Here is a 21975-nt window from a genome sequence, read left to right on the forward strand (position 1 = left end):
GAGTAAGTGTTTTGTAAAAGCTTTGTTACCCGATGGCGCTAGTGCGACTGTAAAGTGCGACTGTTTCACTCCAACAGTTGCATCATGCTCAAAAAAATTCAAAATAAAAAAGTGCCAATGTCCTATTTCACATTGCCTGAACTTAACTGTCGAAGAGTAAATAAATATCTTTCTGTGCTTTGTTTAGCGAAAATGGTTACCACATAGCCTTGCCAAGCATTTGTTTCCACAAGAAAACAAATTACGGAATTATTCATGTTTAATGGGTTTACATTGACAATACGAAAGTTAAACAAATCGTAGTAGTGAATCGTACATGCAAATGTTGCCGTGTTTGTAGTACGCACAACTCCACTGTTTGTGATTTTACATTCCCACGTCATTCGATGCTAGAATGAGGGCCATTTGCCAACGTGTTCTAATCCAAACACATAGGCCTTGTCTGGACATAGTTCGATCAAGTGGATTGATATTCATAGACTACTCTAGACGAAAATGTGGAAAGCAGACATGGAGGCAAAGTGATTACATGGTCATGTAATGTTCAGAAACACAGGTATTTACAAACGAATCAACTCCTTAACATTAAAATGTCTTTAATATTTGAGATTGTGGGAAACGTTTTATCTTTCTTTCACCGTTTTATGAAAAATAATGGCGGGTTCTATGATGTTGGTTTAGTGAGATTGTTCAAAGAAAACGTTATAATCAAACCTTCTGGGTTTATTAAAGTCTCAGACATGACGAAGAAAAATCTTGTGATAACAGCAACAAAATTTACGCCAAAATCCTAACGATACTTGCAACAAAAAAACGTATTTAGGTTTACGAAGTAGTTTTTTGGGGCGAAATACAAGGGTTTGTTTTGATTTTAGCAATTGCCTCTGCTCGGTGATTGGATTAAAAAGAATAATAGTGCGTTCCCTTACGGCCGATCTATTTTGATACTTTGTACAGTAGGTGGCACCACACATGCATAGAGAACACGGCATTTTTGGACAAGGTTAATTCATGGTTTTAGTCGACCTTGAAGTTCTCGTAATGGGTGATATGCATTTTATTTACTTTACAGCTTCGAAACGCCTTGGAATAATAAACCTAGAAAAACATATTTTGCGGCTGTGAACGTTTATTATGCCACTTATGTTCGTCTGCGTTAAATCCAAAACATATTTTCGATATAAATAGCGTAAAATTAAAGCAAATTTTTGCAAAATTTCTGAAGAATTTTTTTTTATTTACGGCGTAGTGAGTATCTTCGAGAACAAAGAGACATTGCATGCACGAAAATATTCTGCAAACCATTCATCTCTAGCTGCAGTCAAGGTTGAAAGGAGTTTCACAATTTGAAGTATAGGGGCGTTTTTTACAGTCAGTTAATTACGGAAGACAGCTACTGGCGGATTGCCATTCATTTTCTGCTGCCGAGAAGCGCGCGGCAGCGGCATATTTTCTCGCTGCTCAAATGTTGACAACAATGCTTATTTGCAATGATGTTTAGTTAAAACTGTTGTGTTGTTATTACTTCTTGCAGCACGTGCGTCGTGGAAGGTGTTGTGTTTTATGCTAAAGTTTGGTCGGCAATTCCCCCTTTTTCCTTAATGTTTTTTTTTCTCAAACTGATTGACACTGTTCCCCCATTTGACAAACCCTAGGCAGGAAACACAACAACACACAAAGTGGTGGAAGTCAGCATCATATCAAAGTGTATTTTGTACAAACAAAAATCCGACTCTTCCCCCAAATTCAGTTCAAACTCTATGCAAATATCGTAGTTGTTGGTAAAAACCCGCACAATGCTGGGAACTCTTTCCGGCTCCTTTCACACGGCGTCTCTCACCAGAATATCTTTCTTGCAGCGAAGACAGCGGACATTCTTTCATCCGGGGGGCCTCTAAATGTTGGTTAAATGCTCGGAATGTTTCGCACGGATATTAATGAGTTTCGGTGGGCGATTACCTGCGCTCTGAAAGGACTGTTTGAATGTCCTGGCGCACAATCACCATTTCTTTATAACTGCAACATCCTGTTTTGCGCTAGGCGCGGCAATAGTTTTTGGCCGTTTTATTATCCGACGTATACATTACAGCAAATTGTAAACAAGAAAGAGGTTACAATATTACAATATTAAACTTTCATTTAATCGAGTGTCAGTGTACCTCGATGTCAGCATGTGTTCCATTTCGGTTGCAACAGGTAGAGTCTTTCCTGGGATGCTATACGTAAACACTCCAATAACCTTAGCAGTACTATAAGCAACAACGACGAATACTGACCATAATATTTCAAATATCCAGTAACGCGCCACTTGATGCAGAGACACGTGTTTATACTTAGATCTATCGATGACGTCATTTTTCGGTCTTTCTAGTCAACTGGTCCAGGGCGCGGACCCCTTTTTTTCAAAAGCGTGACCCGATTTGTTTAAATGTGCCAAGTGAAGGACCCGAAATAACAGATGTTTTACGCTCAGTGTTGCGTGCCCCTGGTTTTGCGGCAGCAAATTAACTTAGTAAAAACAGAAACAACCGGAAACGAAAGGCATTCAAATGCAACCAAAGATATCACCCTTGTAACATTTGTGATAGACGACGCATGCTTTGTTCCGATAGCGATTCGAAATCACCAAAGCTGTTACGAAGCGAACTGAAGCCAACGTATGGATTTTTGTACAGCATACCTCATATTGAATGGTTGGCTTGGTTTTACCCGAATTCTTGCCCATGGTAACTCCGTGAACCGTTATTGTTTAAACGCGTTGGTAATTTAATGCTCCACTGGTAATACTACGCCATGTAATACCACAAAACAGAAATACGTTGCAGAGAAGGATAAAATGATTGCACCTGATTTTGGTCACGCACGAGTTGCAGGACAAAAACTGCACTAAAAACGACACATGGGGAAAAAAGGTGCAATGAACTTTAACCTGTCAGTGCCGATTTTTTCGGCAGGGTTTTTGGTACCACAGACAAAAAAAACACCCAGGAATTCGTGCACGTGTTGCGCTATTGTTTTACCTGAGCTTGGATCTCTGGCGCCTTGCGATGACTTGCACTTTTCTCATTCCCCGTCTCGCGAAACGTGCGGGTGTGGGAGGTACAAGGCATGGGGTAAATGCCCTCGACACGCACGTTAGTTCGCGGTTTGCGGTCAGCTGTTAGCTTTGTTAGAAACATACGCCTGCTCGGGTTAAAGGCGATGAACGTCTGGCATGTACTATGGCATGGGGCTTTCAAAATGATGGTTATGGGGGTTTAAACACATAATTATGCAAATTGGCTTTCCCGCGAAGACGACCAGTTTTTCTGTTAGGCCACGCTCCAAAAGCACTGTGTCCAACTCGCAATTTATGATGAGTGTAATATGATACTAGCCCTGATATACTGCTGCGGCTAAACAAGTCGTTTTGAGGCAGTTGGTCACCATTTTGTTGGCAACTACCGAGAATGTCCCTCGTGTTTGACTATTGTATTTACAGTGACCATTAATTATTGATTTAACTCTTGGCGAAAGATTTGCTATGGTACAAAATGTTTGATGTTAAAACACAAAATTGACAAAAAGTGTGTTGACATCGTTTATTTGCACATTAAATTCACATCGCTAACTTTTTGCCATAAAATATTACATACGACCATGTAGAACAAAAAAAATCAATTCGGTTTTCTGCGATTAATTTTATAAACAAAGTTACTTCTGCTAAATGGGTTAAATTCCATGCGAGCCTTTTATTGACATATAAAAGCGATATCGTACATCTCAGACGAAGCAAAACGCGTATACGTCCGTTCAAAAAACACAAATCATTTGATTTAGGCAAGGGTTTTTTCATATCCACCTGATAAACAATGCATAAAAATTTGTTTTTTACAACAGTAATAAATTAAATGCAATCATATGTTGGCGGTGCACTGTGAAGCAAAATGGTAGACGACGTTCAAATGTAGAGAAAATAACAAACAAACAAACAAACAAAATTCAAACATCATTATATAAGGTCGATTTTGGTCGGTGTCTTTGAAGTTAGAACGGGTTAATTCCGCAGTAGTGGTAATGGCAGTATAGGCAGAGATCTGAAAAACAAATTAAAATGATTCAGTATACACCTGATTGACTTCCACCACAAAAAATTTAACAATGATTCAAATGTTATGCTGCCGAAGCATCTGCGGAATTCGTTACATCACCCTTCGGAATGCAAATAAAGACATTATCTAATAGTTGGAAATACAGGGATGTGTTTCGAAACTACGTCAGAAATAATTTGGAGCATTTCAAAATGATTAGGACGCACAGCAATTTTTTCCATTCCAAATAAGTGCCAAAAACTGTTTCTTCGTGTGAATATACAGTACATAAAAAATGATTCTATGTGTCACTAGCCATAATAACTGAATGATAAACCACGAAGAATTTTTTTAGTCAGAAATACTCATTTTTAACAAGGAATCTACATGCTTCCTTCGAATAATACGCTTTTGCATTTTCGTTTTCATCGGAGCAAAGTTATTTTTTTGATAATAGGCATATCATGTCAAATATTACAGCTGTAACTGAATGTTTTCCTTACCTGTTCGTCTGACAAGGCTGCAGTTGGCCACCCAGCACATTTTTCTTTTGTTGCAAAGATTTCTGAAAAATTCCTGATCGTTCGGAGATTCCCGTTTGGAGCGGTTGTGGATTTCAGCGGCTTCGAAATGTTTTCCATTGTCTTTATAAACCTACTCAAACGAATACATAATAAAATACATACCTAAAATCAGATGAAATACATAATAGTGAAATGCTATATTGCTCATAGCTGTTGTTTTGTATGATTTCTAATTTCGGGAAAACGATTGAGACTTTAGGGTGTGCGAAATGTTATCAAATTTTGTCCCAAGAAAATGTATTGTTACTGTGCATTGCTTTGGAAACTAGAACACAGAAAGGCACATACGAGAAGAAACGCAAATATTTGCAATCACAAATATTTTGTTGCTTGGAGTTTTAGAATAAAACCTTTTCAGAAAGAGAGAATGATTTGAATGGATTTACTTACTTTTCCTTGGGGCGTTCCAATTCCTTGTGCATTTTCTTGCTCTGTTATAACAAAAATACATAACTATGAAAATAAATTGCTGTTATTTGGGATAATATGAAATATAAACATGACCAGCTCCAGTGGCCCCTAAACGCCACAATGTTATATTTTTCAGAGTTTTTCATGGATATAAACTGATATTGTTAAGCTGCTTCAGAAAACCATGTTGGTGTACAATTTTAGCATTTATAAACATTCGTTTTATGTAGCAAATAGGCCGCATGCTGTCGAAGCTCAACAAAAAAAAGCTGTTACACTGATTTTGTCAATATTGGGACTTTGTTGCAAAATAAATTTGTCCTTTCAAGAAAGAGCATGATCTGTTTTGTGTGAAACATGTAAAATTGGTACAGTACTTTTAACGAAGATTACCAATGAAATTTCACCTTGCAAAGGGTGGTTGATGTTTCTTCCACGGCAGCAGTAAAAATTCATAATAATCAGACTGATGAAAACCACCACTGCATAATTGTGCGACATTGTTGGTTGTGAAGTTCCTCGAATTATTTTTTACCTAAACAAAATCGACATGTTAGCAGGGACACATTATTACAGCACTTCAAAGCACAAACAAAAATAAGTAAAATCAAACTGTCCAAAAAGTTTCTTCTTTTACTGTGAAATCGCCCCAGACAAGACGACTTTAACGTAGCCCGCAATACTATAAAAATAATGCAGAACCCAGTTTACGAAGATGTTCCAGAGGAAAACAGTCACAGCAAAAAATGGCATTAACTGTTGTGGACCACATCATAACGCACACAGTAATTTTAATGAAGTAGTTCTTCACAACTTAAACCACCCGCGTTCGGATGACCTTACAGGGTGTATAACCCAGTCTCTTGACACTTTTGATTATAGTCAACACTTTCTGATACAACCAAGGCTTAAGTTCGGCCTATTTATACCTGCTGATGATGAAACAGCGGACACGTGCAACGCGTTAGGGACCCAAGGTGAAATCGGGCTTTGCCACGTGGCTGGGACACGGCGGAAAGTTTTTCTGGTATTTCCGCCATGCAGGTGGGCAAGTTGATTTGAAACTTGTTTCCATTCCTTAGTGAAATCACGATGACGTGATTCCCGCATATGAGGATCTTCCTTTCACTGTTGATTAGTCGCATTATGATGCAACAAAGCGGAAGATTTTCAGATTTCTACTCCAGCGGCTGTGGGCGCGTGACGTGGTGCGCATCACATCACCTTCCAAACTATGTTCAATGTCATCACTTCAGGATAACGTTGGGTGCAATTGGATGACCTTGGGAGCGCCTATTTGGTCATGTATATAACGCGACTCCCAGCACATGGCCATTGTCCAATGCTCACGTCGGGGGATCTCCCTGCTGACGCCGTGACACCTTTTATGAAGAGGGGTTTTGTATAAAATAGGGGCTCTGAAAAGTAATCTTGGCCATAATAAATGCCTTAATTGGTAAATGTGTTGCATTTTGAGTTGGCAACCCCTTAAAAGCCGTCGTCAAGGCGTTTGCAAGTCATTTGTTTGTCTCGTGGTTGAAGGCAAGGTGGTTTTCCACAATTAGAGGGCCCGTATTTGAAGCATATCACAGACAGGTTTGTTGCCCTTGGCGGGTACTTTCCTACCTTCCAATTTTAGAAACGCGCTGGGCATAAAATTTCGTGTTAACGTGTGTTGCTTATTTACATGCAAGAGTTTGTTGGAGCCTAAGTATCGCCACGTTACGATATTTTGATCAAAACGTAACACAGAGGGAAACAGGAACTGCTATTCTAGGACAGCATAAAGGGTAGTGCAAGGATTGCTTTTATAAATTAATCTCAATATAGACAAGAGGAAACTATACTTGTGTTCCCCCTGTTTTGAGTTTCTTGGTTAGATTTTATGTAAAAGTGATCTGACTGAAGTGATTCTATCATAGGTCGTGAAATAATACAGACCAAAATAAACAGGTCGCTTCATTTAGGGCAATATGGACATTTCCTTGTAACTAAAATAAAATTGGGGAGAGTTTTGTTGGCTATTTCATGCAAGAAGTGCGATTTGTGATGGGAAATAATTAATCCAACCGTTTTGTTATGTTTCATGTTAACTTTTGTTACAATGCTGCGCAACCAACCAATCTTTTTTTTTTGCTGCGCAACCAATCTTTTTTTGGTTTAGTTCCTGGCTGTTAGAATTAGAAAACGCACATAATTTGTCAAAAATAGTCCTGAAAAACTTGCTCATTGACTTGATTGATAGCTGTTCTAAAAACTATTCGTTTTAATGCTATACATGTTTTTACACCAATTCCAGTAGACGGGTGCATAATGTTGCCCTGTTGGTTTTCCGAGATTCGATGTATGCAAGCATCTACGTTTACAAGTAACTTACATCAGGTCAATCGTATCTCATTGACCAAGGTTTCCATAAATGCGATTCACAGAAAGTTATATTTCCGCATAAATTTCTATGTGTATGACGTTTGGTAAATTTGGTAAGTATTGATGTCCAAGTTTTTGTATCTGCGCAACAACACACTTGTGTCCATTTGTAAATTCCGCGGCAGAGTTTATCATCATATAAAAACTGTCAGGTTTATTACAACTGGCAGAAGGCTGACCTTTGATGGTGTTGTTCACGAAAGCAGCCACCGCAACTAGTCTCCTTTTCGCCACAGAGAAACGGTCTTGTGCGGTCGTCTGGCGGGTGTTTACCCTCGCCAAGCTTGAACCCTTCACAATGGGTTAAAAATTGCATTTGTTAAGCCCAGGTCGTGGCCTTTTGTGGTTGACAGCTCAAGTACTTTTGCTTAACAAAAAATGCCTGACACCCAGTTCTTCAAAAATCGCCAAAAAATGTTGTAATTGTAGCAATATTAAAATAAATTGAAATGGATCTTGCCGTCTAGTTTACAGTTTATTGTAGGGGAAAAACTTGTTTTCACCAGCGGAAAATGACCATAAAATCATGGTCGCTGGAATAATGTAATAGTTGTATAATTACAGCCACTACCACGTGAATGAAGATGTGCAGAAATACAATTTGAGCCCTGTTTGTTCTTTCAAAAATCACAACAAAAATCAACTGCATCCTTGTTTATTTAAAGAAAATGACGACAGAATAAAGAAATTATTTACACATAGGTTCTCGTGGGGACGACCACTGGGAAAGGGAGATGTGCTTTACAATATGTTCAATCCACAGGAGAAGTAATGGCAACGAAAGCATAATTTCGTATCTGCAAAAGTAAGCAACTTTTGTATCTTTGCATGTACAAGTATGTTCTGTTGCAGCAAACAAACTTTAAACAACGATATATCTTTTGTTTATGTTAAATTAAACAACGTTTGATCAACTCTAAAAAACTTCGGTTTGCGGAGAAATAACTTATTTGGACCTGAACCGAAACTGGTGTTTACTAACATTGTTTGTTTCTTAGTCCGGCACAGGAGTGGAAACGACAGAAGATCCTCTGGCAAAGGGAGTGAAACTTTTTCTTTTTGTGGCTGGATCGGCGCAGGCGGTGCTTGGGCTCATCATCGTGCAACTGCTAAAACCCAATCAAATAGAACGTGAGGTCAAATTTTTTAATCATTAAATTTTTTTTTACAGAAAACACATCTTTCATTACGCCTCTATATATTATATCGAGCACTCCAAACCGACACATTTCCTGTTTTCCAATTTACGGCAAAGTAAAATGTATTAATTAACATTTTTTACACATATTTACAATAAGTCTCCAATTTTTCCATGGCCAAATGCTAATATACATAGATAGATGTACATAGATAGATATAGCGATACATAGAACACGTATTATGGACGAAAGCTTTATGTTATCGCACACGCACCTGCAATTTGTTTGGCACCGCGCGAGTCTGTTCCATCAAAGCCTGGCCAGAATGAGGCTTGACCGCACTTACGGCTGCACCTGGTGCAAAAAATACGATACAAATGGTTGGATAGTTAGCGTTGTCATTGAAAGTGCTCACCTGTATCCACCTCATTTCCTGCGGATAAGACGATCGCAAATAGGACGAAAAACACACATATTTTCAACACAAAGATCATTGCGTCGCTTGAAACCTATAGACGTTTATAAACAACCTAAAACGTAAAAAAAACATTAACGATTATGTTTTTCCATTTAAACGTTCTCCAGACGTAACACCTTCTTGCTGCTGCCCTACATCCAATACCGACTACGTGGGAATGAATTGCAAATCACGTTCGCGCTGGTAAAAAAACGGATCTGTAAAACCACCTCTAAAAAGCCACGAAAACAGCAACTGAAACATTATAGTTTGTCCACATAAAGTTCACACCCCCTACTTTGCTTGACAAAGAGGTTTTTACGTCAAAAGGTGTGAAAACTATGCGATTTCGCGATACTGATTCAGATCGCTTGCACTGAAAATTCGCCCTTTCCGCTCTGAAGCCATTGCGCGAATGCCCATACTTACGACGAATGTTCTTATACTGGCTGCTTGATTTTCCTGAAAGCATTTGTGCAAGGCTGTAAGCTCGTTGCCGCAATTGCAACAATTGCAACAAATGCAAAACCACAATTAAAAACACTTTCCGCCGTCGCATTAACTATTTATGATTGCACGCTCTTCGGTAACCATTGCATTTTTTCCTTAAAGTTAACAACCGAAAAGAGTAGCAAAGCGAAACTAATTTAAATCCAAGTCCTGGTGAGTTTCGTTGCCCACTACGTACCGCAATGTTTTTGTGCGATGGCATACGTGACCAATACGGTGAGAAAAATTTGAAACCCTCGGAAGTTAACGTGCGAAATCTTCGCGTTCCAAACGCTCGGTCGCCTGTTGAAAGTTTCCTCGTCCTTTGTTCCGCTCAAAGCCCTAAGTAGCCAACCTGTTTATTATCAAATCATTATGAGTGCGCGCGGTGGGTTCACCGTCGATTGAACTGGCTTTGTTTGGGGGCAGAATTTCCGTTACTTGGGAAAGTTACGTTGAAAACTGGATCCGCATCACGTGGCAACAGTTAGTTTTCCACTGTATGTTCTTTTAGCACTAAACACCATCAAGAATCTATCATAAGATACCAAATCTGCAAAACACACGAATGGCGTACATTCATTCGCTTTTGCACTACGTATTTAATTTAAAGTCACATCCGTACTGTATCTGATGAATATGCTTCAATTGAGTGGGTGGTTATTCCACACTAGCTTTCGTGAAGTAAAGAGCTCGACATCCACACTGCAGCGTTTCATAATTGTGGTTCGTGGAAAAAAATTTTCCCCAAACCAAGAAAAATGAGGTGCTTTGAAAACTGCAACAATAAATCAATAAACCACATTTGAATTCAGATATCAAGTAAACAAGACGAAATGGTTGGCAACTTGCACGTATTTATTCATTTGTCAGCGAAAGTCTAACTCTGAAAACCGCAGTCAGTATGGGTGCAAGAAATTACTTGACTACTGTCTTGAGGTTTCAGCTGACGGGTTTTATGGGCCCACTGAGGGGAATTTGAAGTCTGTAGCACAAAAGTATTCCGTTTAACAAAGCCTGTATCCACGGGACTAAGCAATTTTGTCGCTAACAAAGGCTTTCATCATCATTTATCAAAAATTATTCTGTGTGGTTTGTGGTATACGCAAGTAGATTTCAAGAAAAGATAGAGTATACTCAATTCAATTGTTCCAGAATTTTTGGAATGTCCGCAGAAAATTTCCCGCATGTCAGACAACAACAAATCCTTTTATGGGCGTTTGTCATTAAACCATCGGCCACATTAGCTTGCGACTGTAATAAAGGTGATTTGGGGAATTTGTGCCTTCGCTGCACAATGCAAAGGCCCATACATTGGGTTTGGAAAGCCCATCTACCGTCATTGATTCAGCATTGTCGTTGTTCTCTGGACACTTGTTTACTGTGGGGAGAAAGGCACCTAACGCACAGGGCAAATAAGAACGCACGAAGCTAACACAGGCTGTGGGTGATTTTAAGTTCTGAAATGTTGATGACTTGCATGCCAGGTTAATTGTCGTGTGAATATAGAATGAACAAAAATATACGAAATTTCGGCAACAATATTCTCTGCTGCTGGCATCCGCATTCATATCCACTGTAGGGTTATGATAACATTATACAGTTGGATACAAAAGATCGAGATGTTATCGAGTCCATGTGTTCCACACACGAAACACCTGCGGTTTATGACACAGTCCCTGTTCTTAATATTTACTTTCAAATGACAAAAGTCAACTGTTTGAATCTATACGTGTTGTTTGAATCGATGAGCGTTTGTGGTTAAACCCTTCTCTCGTGGTTGCAACGTCCGCCTGAACTTTGTACAAACAAATCGATTTCAGATTCAAATGCTTTGATTTGTGCAAATGCAGTAAATTTTATCAAAGAATTTTCTTTTTTGCAGTAGCTTTTAAGCACACCATGTTTTCATCAGGTTTTGGTGACATATAATGGCCGTAAGTTAAATAGCACGTTAAACATTGTGGACTTATCCAGGCGTGACTAGCGTGTTCTGTTTCCACATGTGCTTTATTGTGCGAAACGGTATTTCATTCGGAAAACACCAGTCCTGGAAGGATATTTTTTATGTTTTTATGTATGCTCAACCTAACCGCAATTGTTTTCCCACATAACAAGTATAGACGTAGGTATGACAGAATAGTCCCAAACCACTATACGACGTTCACATTGGTTCTTTGTGTGCCTGTTTCCCGTTTTTCCGTTTCAGTTTGTCATGGTTTAAATCATTGGAAAGGTTGCAGAAACTGGCGTCCATTAACGACACTGAGAAAACATAGCATTGACAATGTCAAGTTTAAAATTTAAATACTTACAAACTTATTAACTCTAATACGTAGTCAAACTGTATGAAAATCTAACTTGAAATCGAACCAAATTTATTTACATCACAAAGCGCGGAAGTTTTCACAGTGCCAACTATGTTTCAGAAAGGAAACCACCCAAGAAAAACGAAACAAACACAAACTTCAAATCAGAAGAGAAGAAATATCAAATGTCGTTTTGTGTAAAATATGAAATTACCCGGTATGTGATGATAAAGGTAGGAAAAGGTTGGCCCACTACAGGGAGTAATACGGACAACGTAAATGTAATCGACAGGTACGTTAAAAGCAAAACTGTCATACGGCGCTTCGTATGTAATAGTAAAAGACATGGTTAAAGCAAGCACACAATTGTTCATTTACGACAAATGATATGTATATGTGGCACGCACTCTTTTTTGTGCAGTTATGTGTGTGTTTTAAGTTTTGTGCAAGTACATGCACATCAGGCTACACAAGAGTACGGAATGGCACTTGTGAGTGCTTCGTGTAGTCCTAGCTCCCCCGTGGAAAGCGATTTCGGACACAGAAAGTTAAAAAAACAACGTCTATCCTCTTCTGCAGTTGCTGAAAAATAACTTGCTGGTGCACATCCCGAACTTGTGGCATACGGTGCAGGTTGTTCTGGAACGTTTTCCTGCGTTAACAAACGAAATGCATTAAAACCATAAACTTGCGCTTCAATGCTGACATTAAAAGTACAAGGGTTACTATATGTCGAATCGCATGTTTCATTAAACTGTTAAATCCTGAATTTAGTTTTATCCATTAGACAGAAACAATATAAACAATAGAGTACTAAAAACAAGCAAATTAAATGCGTCTACTTTGCTTTGAAGTCGATTTCTATTGCTTGCAATTTATACAAATGTTCTAATTTTTGATGTTGATATTTTTGAATAAATTTTAATAACTACCGTTTTTCAATAATTGGCAATAAATTATAGGAGTATTCTGATTTTCAACTTTGTCAAAAGCAAATTGCTTTTACCTTTTATTCCTTTGCAAGAATATCTGCAGCAGAATCCCCGTTTTTTGCAAATGCGCCGAAAATAGTTTAGACTGTCCGAAGAAGACCGCTTTGATCTGTTGTGTTCCGAGAATATCTGTGCGAATATATCGGTTATGTATATAGGATCGTATGGTTTACAATTGCGTATGCTGGCATTTGCTATTGCTTAAGATCTACTCTTTTTAATTCCATGATCGATTAACCATACGATTTTGGTACTTTAGCGGAACTATAGTGTAATAAAATTAGCTCAAAATTCCCCAAAACTTAAAAAACGTGAGATGTAAAAAAAAATTATCAACAGCGACAGCGGGAAATCCCTGGTACTTTCCCATGGGAAAACAATTATTTGTGACCTACCTTTTCAAATTCGATGGTTCCTGTTTCTGAGTTTCGTTGGAGTTCGCTTGTTGTGGAGAATGTTTCTTCTGTAAAATAGCAAAATTGCTTTGTCAGGTGAACGGAAACGACAACAAAATAAAGCATATTTTTGTCAAAACTACCATCCGTGCAAAGAGTTCTTCTCATAGAGCCTACACCATTTAAACAAATTTACAATAAAAATATTTTTTACCTGAAGCAACGTTCTGGAAGCAAATTATCACCAGGACAAATGAAATAGCGACGATTTGTAGAGTCAAACCCATTGTATCAGCTGTTACAATTACTCACACTCTATTAACATCAGTTTATCAGTCTAAAAAAACGAAATACATTTATGATTATATTGATTTTTCATTTTAGATAAAATGGCGGCTCTTTTACTAACAAGTTTTCCCTGTTTGTTTGATGATATTTTATGACAGCGAGAAAATATAAGAATATGATGTTGCTTTACAGAATTGCACGATACAAAGACAAACAAATGCATCTAAATCTCAAACTTCTACGTTAGTGCTGGCCACGTCGGAATAGGTCAGTACACGTGTTGCAAACTTGTAATTTTATTGCATGGTCTAAACCTCATTCAGTGTATATATTCACGATAGTTTGCACTGCGTCAACTAACAAGTACCCTATCTACAGCAGCAAACTGTACCGCCACATATCTAAGGTCTGTTACTGGCTGCGTAGTTTTCCGCTTTCGCAACCGATTTGAATGGCGTCCCCATTTTTACCATCGCATGTGTTGTTCAACGTCGCCTGTAGCAACTTCGCGTTCGCGATTTACATATTGTGCAACCTATTTTGCTTGGTTGATCGACCCAGAGATATTTGAACAATATTTTTGTACGAGATTAGCTTATAGGTTTTTAAGTCAACAAGCAAACAAGGGATTGTTGGGTTAAGCAGAATTTCCATTTAAAATCAAAGATTACAATTTCGAAAATGGCGAAGTAAGTTAAAAGCATGGTTGCTGCGTCACTGCAAATACTTCACACACCTATAATAGTTGTTAGGAGCCCGTATTTTTTACAACGAATGTATTTAAACCATATAGTGACATGAAACTAGTATGGACGCATTGGCATCGATTTTGGTCGCAAAAGGTTATTTTCTCAAAGTAAAGTGTTTATTTTTCTTCTCTTTCATTCTCTGTCACGTTGGGTGGTGGCTTTCTTGCGGTTTGCGCAACCTCTTTGTGGCACATAGGCCAACCTTTTACCTGTAAAGATATCACATTGAAAGTGACTTGAAAGTTTCATTATGAATTGATAGCGATTGCTATGACTGCATAACCGCACGCGCTACTTTTGAAAAGAGTTTTTAGCACTTACTCAATGCTACGTTTTGATACAACATATCCTGTACTTTAAAGCTTATGTTTGTTGCACACAAACCCTCTGTCATGCGCCATATTTTTTCCAAACAAGAATATTAAGCTCGTCCGCCATATTTCAACGGGGCAGCAATGCGAAACACCTTTTTTCTTCGTTTGACCTAAAGCCAATATTGGCAAAATTACATTCTCGGCAATTTTATTCCGCCCTGCACAGACTGACCACATCAACTACATAGGCTTATAATCTGAAAAAAAACTAACTTTGCATGCAAAAAGTCCGCCAAATACACCAATACACATATAGCTGCATTACCGTTCTCTCAGTATTTCTTGCCCCCTTTTTACGTTCTATCCCCGCCTAACGAAAATTGATCGCATGGTTTGGTTGGCAAACATGAGGCTTCACGTTCTGTACACCTTACACTGTGATGCCTGGTCCTGGCCTCTATGTGCCGGCCCGCCAACCGCTATAGGTTATATATGGGCGCTATGTACCCTTACTGGAAATCACGCTTTATAGCCACTCACCCGACGGAATTTCCCAGCTTAGACATGAACTCACTTTGAAACTTGCACCTAGTTTTTTGGCTACGGAAAGCAACCGAAGCACGGTAATCACTTTAATTGATTGCTACAGACTGAAAGGCCAATTTTCGGCATGCAGATAATAGTAGGCTAACACTTTGGATCCGCACATGTCGCTTGATTCAATCAGATAAATTTTACAAAGTTGTTTCAAAGCGCACACCGAAAAACGACCGAAGGCTGCTTTGCTGTACATGTGTTACTTTGACAACGATATTTTTAATTCACCGCTTACACAATCTTCATAATATTCAAAACTAATACTGAGAAAAAACGAACATTTGCTTCATGTTTGAAATACCTGCTTGAAATACCAACTTTAATCACTTTTCCTTATCAGTAGCTAACTGTAGAAACGACTGGTGAACGTTTTCCTCGGGCCCAATTTTTAACCGCAAATGGTTCAAGCGTGCAGCCACAGGTACTGAGTGCTTATAACTGCATTGGAGCGGCATGATGGCTTTTCCGATGACAATGTAACGAAAGCCAGCGCCTAAAATCAGTGCAGTTTGTCAATCTTATTGGAGTCGTAAGAAAAATGGACATTGCTAGGTTCCCATGCCTTGTCAAAACAAACGAACCCCATCAGGTGAGTCACGTTTGAAGCTCCGGAGATGAAAAATACTTGCTAAGCTAGACCTCGCCTCCTTTCTAACGACAACCATGAACTCATGACATTTTGACAAGGACACTGAAACCAAAAAATGGGTGTGTTTTTAGTTTCGAAACTCCGCTTTTGTTCAACGCAGACGAACGAAGACGATGAAACACAACTATGTTGCGAATTTACGCCACTTATGTTGCGTAATGTAGGTACTTAGAACTATTTAACAAAGAATTTTTCCGACCATCGTTATGCCGTCACACCAATAGTATTACGTATTGTTTCTCATACTAGCCATTGTAACACATACGCCTTTCAAAAAATGATTTGCTTGTGCTATAATCGAGCATATTTTTCACAGAACGATTCAGCATTGTGTAATATGGCCGGCAACTAAACTAAGTTTGCAAAAATGGTCCTTTGCACAAAACTTCGTATGTTATCATCGCCAGTGAGGTATCTAGATGTGGTTAAGTCTAAATCTTTTCTTTTTGCTGTCGCTCTAGCCCCACACTGAGCTTAACCTTTATGAATAATCCTGCACAATAGTCGCCTTTTATAGGGGTTTACTGCGGCGCACCTTACAAGCAATTTTCCTAGTGGGAGCATGTGACAGTAGGCGGTCGGTGCTTCGCCCACGAGTGTGAAGGGTCGTCAGCTCGACGCTTTGACGCGTGTTTTGCCGCAACACAAAAACCCGTAATCTAAGGAGAAGTTTCGATCGGCGATCACTAGGCTTCCATGGTGAAAAGACATTATTTCTCGAAGGCAACGTGAGAATTCGGTGACTTATCCCCTAATCTCATTTTGAAAGAATGGGATAAGGTGCATTAGATGACAAAACTGCAAACGTTGTTGATTTATCATCTTGTCATTTCGTTGAAAGTGTGTGAATGATTTATGTGCCTGTTTTTGCCAAATTAAGCAGTGTCACCCATTTGGTATCATAGGAAACGCATGAGTTTTGAAGATCAACAAGCCTGCCCTTATTGACGCAATCGTTGCCAGGGCAACTATCAATCCGACACAAACAGGCAGTTATTCTCGGCCCTTCGAATCTTACCCTGCGGTGACGCAATCAAAGTACAAAGGCGTGATGCAACTGTTTTCGCACCCCTTCGAAGTCACGTGACCGAACGGATGACTCACGTCACAACATGCCTGCTCACCGAAGCGTGGCGGACTGATTCGCATCAACGGGGTAGGTATCGCATTCCACGTGGGCCTATACAATAAAACAGCGTCTTGCGCAGGCGTGTTGTGGGAATGCCTCCGGCCGTCGCGTGACTTCCGCTGGGGTATCAGGGTCGGCCGAGTGGCCTACTTGTATAAATATACCCATGCGGCTATTTTGGCACCGTTGCCCACGTGTAGCAACGTTTGCGGTAGTTTCACGTTACAAATGTTAATACATGGTGTGGCTCGACGTGGTAACCAGACCTAACACAGCCTTGTTCGAATTTACAAATATAGAGCATTAGTGGATCATCTTTTGTCACACAGAAATAATCCCAGTTTGTAAAAATAAACGGCTCCGTTTTTCCCGCTCAGTGTTGTGACATTTCATGCGGCAAGTTTCAAGTCGACCCATTTATTTTCGTTCGTCATACTTGTTTAAGGCAACGGTTTACCATTGAGGCGACAAAAAGCAAATTGTCGACCCATTCACATCAAGGCAAGCGTCTACACTGTGCAAACAGATGTACCAGCCTTCTTCGTGGCATCGAGCAATAGAGTCTCGGTACGTTTGGGCTGATCAGAGACAAACCAAGGGATATCCTTCTGTGGTACCGTTGCTGCAAGTCGAGTTACCATTGTGATGGTTGAACTGGCGGCCGTTTTTTGTCCAATTATATGAATCTTACTTTACTTCAAAGATATAAACAGTTTCCATTACCCCGTTTATATTTTTGTATATACGATCACTAAATGGCTGATGTAAGTATCTCTGGCTGGTGTAAGTATCTCTGACTGGTTTAAGTATCTCCGCCTGGTCTAAGTATCGCCAGCTTGTTTTAAGCATCTCAAACAATTGCTTGTTCATGATGTATTAAATCTGTGAACTGAGGTTATTGGTAAGTTTGTGATAATAGCCGAACAAAAATATTTGCAAATTTTCGGCGATGTTTTATGTGGGAATATATAACCAGCAATATCCTGTTTTGCGTTACCTCGATATCTCATAATACACCAGTACGTTTTTATGCAATTGGTTTAATTAAAAACAAATACCATATGGTCAATAACTTTCTGAAAGTAAAAAGTGAAGGATCGGAAAGCACATAAAAACATCTCCTTGACAATTGTCGTCGCATATGTGAAATACGTTTAAAGATAGGTAAACAATGTCATGCGTTATTAAATAAATATAAATCCGCTCTTCAATGAATGATTTGCGCTACTCCAGAGTCTGACTTATCCCATAGTACTTATTTGCATTGGAATCACATGAGCAATTAAGTCATTTAATTGCTATATTTTCAATTCAAACGATAAAACGTTTTCGTTAGTCAGGGTATTTGTAAAGTGCATTTCACACACACATATTGCTTTGTTGTACTGTATAGTTATATATCATGGACATTAATGAAACACGCAACAAGGTTCAAGGTCATGGCTTCGACGTCGCAGAGGTCATCATTTGTGGTCGTTGGTCACATAACCATTCACAAGTGGTTGTTGCCGAAAATGACGTAACCACAAACGAAGTAATGGCACTTGAAACACCTTCGCTTCCCTGTAAAAATAACACAATTGTCTGGTGATTATTTGCCCCCATCTGGCCGGTTTAGCGAATTTATCAGAGGTCATTATTTCTCTGCGGAAAGGTTCAATGGTAAACCTTGTGATCAAAACACGAGAGCTGAGATTGCCAAACGTAAAGGGCCTGCGCAGTGGGTCGATCCTGCCTTGCTATGCGAAAGCATGCTATTACTTCTCTGCCGGAAAACATGTCATTACATTTACAAATTCTTTCCTGAAGGTCGCATTGACTGGAATGTTTTTGTTTCACACACACAGAAGGTTACAGTTAGCAAATTCTCAGAAGCACGGAATTTTCCAGCATAATTAGATTCCAGTGGGTCCTTATCCACGTGCGGTCAACCGCGAAAACACACATTTAAATCCAATCATGCGTTTCAAACATGTCAGAGCAAAACATGACGTACAAGGGCAAGGAACCCAAACAGGGCATTGACAGTCAAGTACCAACTAATGTACACACACAAACCTAATGCACCCCAACACCACCTAATGTGCATATTCACTGTGTCCGCCTTTCAGATCCATTTGCCGCAGCCGCTAGTAAATTTTAAAACATTTACGTGAGTTTTTGAAGCACGAAAACAGGGTCTTACATTTCTTGACATGAATTTTGGTTCTGACAGCGCACAATTCGTAGACTACTTTCATCGTTTTACACCTCGCAAAATTTGGGTTTTTCCATTACATCCTATCGGTATCATTAGGTTTACAGGCTTCGCAACCCAGGCATTGCATCCTAGCAGGATATTTACAGAGTCATGCTACAAGGTATTTACGGAAAACGCAGCGTTTCTTCCCAGCAAAGTGAGTGAGCTACTCGTGTTTATGCTGACTTACATTTTTGCTTTCTCACGTATCTGCAAGAATTCAACTTGCAATAAGTCCTCATACAAGCTCTTGCAAAGCGGATGCTCCGTTTTCCGACGTGGTGCTGATCGTTGTCCTGATATTATGACAGCGTTATTGTTTACTGCAGCCAATAATGCAGAATCTAGAAGCACGTAATTTAGAGAGAACTTGCCTCGGAAATCAGAAACATTTCTTTCATTGGTGTTGCGGTTTCATTGATCATTTCAGGATGGTCATCAAACCCTTGTATTGATGAATTACTGTTTGAAGAGACTCCTTTGAAGAATTCTATTTCTTCCTTGGTTATTTCTGCGTAAAACAACAAAAACATTTCTTGTTGCAACACAATACATATGTCGTTTACATGCAAACAAAAACACTATTGTTAAAAAGTATTTGCCTCATCTGGACAGTTTAGTCGGTATTGAGGTCAATCTTTCTCTATATATGATGTATGGCGGTATACTTGATAAACGATTGTCCATTGCCATAAATTTTCCTTTGTTAAGGGGATGTGTCGTATGTGAGTATAATCCGACGGGATGACCATACATATTTGCCTCTGTACAGCTACCTTTTTTCCAAAGCAAACAAAAATCCCCCACCTTGCTTTATGTTGGCAATTTATAGTCCTATTATTGATGTTTGCTAGGTAGTTTTGCACGTATAACAGAAATCAAGCAATTCATTTGTTTCAGGCCTTTACTCATTATAAATACAAGTATTTATGGACCAATGATTTTAGCTTACCACCGACTTCCTCGAGCGAGAGAGGGGCGCCTTCGCAAACCTCTTGCGATGACAAAAATACTGCGATAAGAACAGCGAAGCAGGCCATCATCATCAACTTGTTTGCTGCGGAGATCTTCGTCATTGCTAGGATTTACTTGTCAAATTACAGGCTCAGGCATAGATATTACAAATCTGATACAATGGTTTGAGCTGTGCAGCATATCAATGGAATGTTATTTTTTACTACTAGAAAGAATCGCTTGTGCATATATATTTCACATGAAGTTGCTGAACTATAGGTAAAGTCTTATTGTACATTTTTTGCTGCAAATAGCATCTTACATATTTTCTTAAACGTTGGGCCCAACCTGATGCAAAACTATCACTTGCATTACTGATGATTTTCTAACACCTTACCCCCATACTACTAAACTGATTCTGTAATTGGTGCATGTAAATGCCAATAAAACTATATCTTTTTGCAGGCGAGCTTGCACTTTGCGTTTAGCACCGCAATTGCAAATTTAACCTCGAGGACAGTTTGCCTTGCAACCTGCTTATCGGCTGAGAAAGCTAGTTAGAAAGCCTAAATTGGTAACACGGCTTGAAACGAAAACAGGCCGTGGCAAAACATCAAAGCAACACTCATGCCCATGGTGCTGTTTGTGTGCTATTGTAACCATACCTTCTTCGTGTGCGCACTGACGCCCGTGTAAGATACGAAAACCACAAGTTCGCCTCATATACCTTTGACAACCATTTGTATTTTCAAGCCTTGTTTTTCATAACAACGTCCGCTCGGACTGAACCCCTGGCAAAAGTTAACTTTACATTTTAGGAAAAGCAATGCCATATTGGTCTCTCTTCCACTCAAAGTACCCATGCTAAACAATGCAACACCATCTAACAGTTTCGCACGTTTTTGTCCTGAACAGACCTTTTGCAGCGCGCTAAACAAACTTACCTCACTTCACGCTAAGTCAGACAGAGTGTTTGCACAAAGCAGATTCGGCAATATTTTAACCCCGGTTTTGGGAAACTACGCCGCACAGGGAAATCCCCGTTTAATTTCGTCACCGAGCTATTCATGTGCGAAGTAAAAGTCAGCCATGTGTTGCCAATTCGATCGGTGAAACCGGTATGCTCCATCAGGGATGTTAATGTTGCTTAAATACCCTCCATTTCGTCGCGATATTTGTGTTAATTCCAAACCCCAAAACTTCACCAGGTGGGGAAATCCGGCATTTTGTGGCAGTGTCATTCGATGATGACCGTGGTATCCTTTGCATGTAAGGGCACCACTTGCCCTTTCACGTAAGATAATGTCAACCTTTCCAAATAATACAAGGTGTTGCAACTTTTGCGGTGGCATATGAGGCAATGCGACTGGAAATCGTCACCGCATTACATCATACCAAGTTGGGTGATATTCTGTGATATCTTTGCTTTAACTACAACCTCGTGCTTTTTTTTCATGTTTATGGAAAAAACATAAAGCTATTACTTTTAATTTGTAGGTACTGTTTCGGTTCGTCGCAATACTATCAACAGGAACAACAATTTGTTTGTCTAGTTCAAAGAATAGTGCCTTGTCGGACCCGGATCTGTGCGTAACTAAAAATAAAGATCGGCCCCCTGCGGGTAGGAAGTGAGTCTATTTGTACAAAAACTTTCCCATTTTTATTCAAAGCACGGGCTATATTTGCACATGGCAATTTATGGTTCCTTGTAACAATGGCCAACAACATAAAAATTAAGGACAATATCATGCACCGCACACCGTTTGAAAGACCAGTCATGTTT

The 21975-nt window shown here is 39.3% G+C and overlaps 4 protein-coding genes and 1 long non-coding RNA gene across 6 annotated transcripts; 1 reads left to right on the top strand and 4 right to left on the bottom strand.

The window, feature by feature from the left end:
* Positions 1-3823: 3823 nt before the first annotated feature.
* On the bottom strand, positions 3824-6026 carry LOC145909197 (uncharacterized). Its single transcript, XM_082996527.1, has 5 exons — positions 5995-6026; positions 5473-5600; positions 5045-5085; positions 4574-4724; positions 3824-4076 (listed from the first exon to the last, which is right to left on the bottom strand). The coding sequence occupies exons 2-5, from the start codon at positions 5564-5566 to the stop codon at positions 4027-4029; spliced, it is 336 nt and encodes a 111-aa protein (XP_082852653.1). The 5' UTR covers positions 5567-5600; positions 5995-6026; the 3' UTR covers positions 3824-4026.
* A 2135-nt stretch (positions 6027-8161) lies between these two features.
* On the bottom strand, positions 8162-9163 carry LOC145908080 (uncharacterized). 2 transcript variants are annotated; one of them, XM_082995258.1, is made up of 4 exons: positions 9047-9163; positions 8906-8985; positions 8475-8598; positions 8162-8289 (listed from the first exon to the last, which is right to left on the bottom strand). In XM_082995258.1, the coding sequence occupies exons 1-4, from the start codon at positions 9123-9125 to the stop codon at positions 8234-8236; spliced, it is 339 nt and encodes a 112-aa protein (XP_082851384.1). In that variant the 5' UTR covers positions 9126-9163; the 3' UTR covers positions 8162-8233. The 2 variants fall into 2 exon arrangements, with proteins under 2 accessions (XP_082851384.1, XP_082851383.1); XM_082995257.1 differs by having other exon boundaries at positions 8475-8601.
* On the top strand, positions 8198-12148 carry LOC145908081 (uncharacterized). The gene is made up of 3 exons (XR_014402941.1): positions 8198-8297; positions 8491-8623; positions 12007-12148. It is a non-coding gene; the product is annotated as an uncharacterized LOC145908081 (long non-coding RNA).
* A 250-nt stretch (positions 12149-12398) lies between these two features.
* LOC145908079 (uncharacterized) lies at positions 12399-13662 on the bottom strand. Its single transcript, XM_082995256.1, has 4 exons — positions 13488-13662; positions 13274-13341; positions 12893-13007; positions 12399-12538 (listed from the first exon to the last, which is right to left on the bottom strand). The coding sequence occupies exons 1-4, from the start codon at positions 13558-13560 to the stop codon at positions 12450-12452; spliced, it is 345 nt and encodes a 114-aa protein (XP_082851382.1). The 5' UTR covers positions 13561-13662; the 3' UTR covers positions 12399-12449.
* Positions 13663-17876: 4214 nt separating this feature from the next.
* LOC145908078 (uncharacterized) lies at positions 17877-20333 on the bottom strand. Its single transcript, XM_082995255.1, has 4 exons — positions 20191-20333; positions 19613-19749; positions 19429-19534; positions 17877-18562 (listed from the first exon to the last, which is right to left on the bottom strand). Exons 1-4 carry the CDS (start codon positions 20312-20314, stop codon positions 18492-18494), a joined length of 438 nt encoding a protein of 145 aa, XP_082851381.1. The 5' UTR covers positions 20315-20333; the 3' UTR covers positions 17877-18491.
* Positions 20334-21975: the final 1642 nt, after the last annotated feature.

The sequence above is a fragment of the Ascidia mentula genome, chromosome 7 (assembly GCF_947561715.1).
Source record: "Ascidia mentula chromosome 7, kaAscMent1.1, whole genome shotgun sequence".
In the NCBI taxonomy this organism is placed as follows: domain Eukaryota; kingdom Metazoa; phylum Chordata; class Ascidiacea; order Phlebobranchia; family Ascidiidae; genus Ascidia; species Ascidia mentula.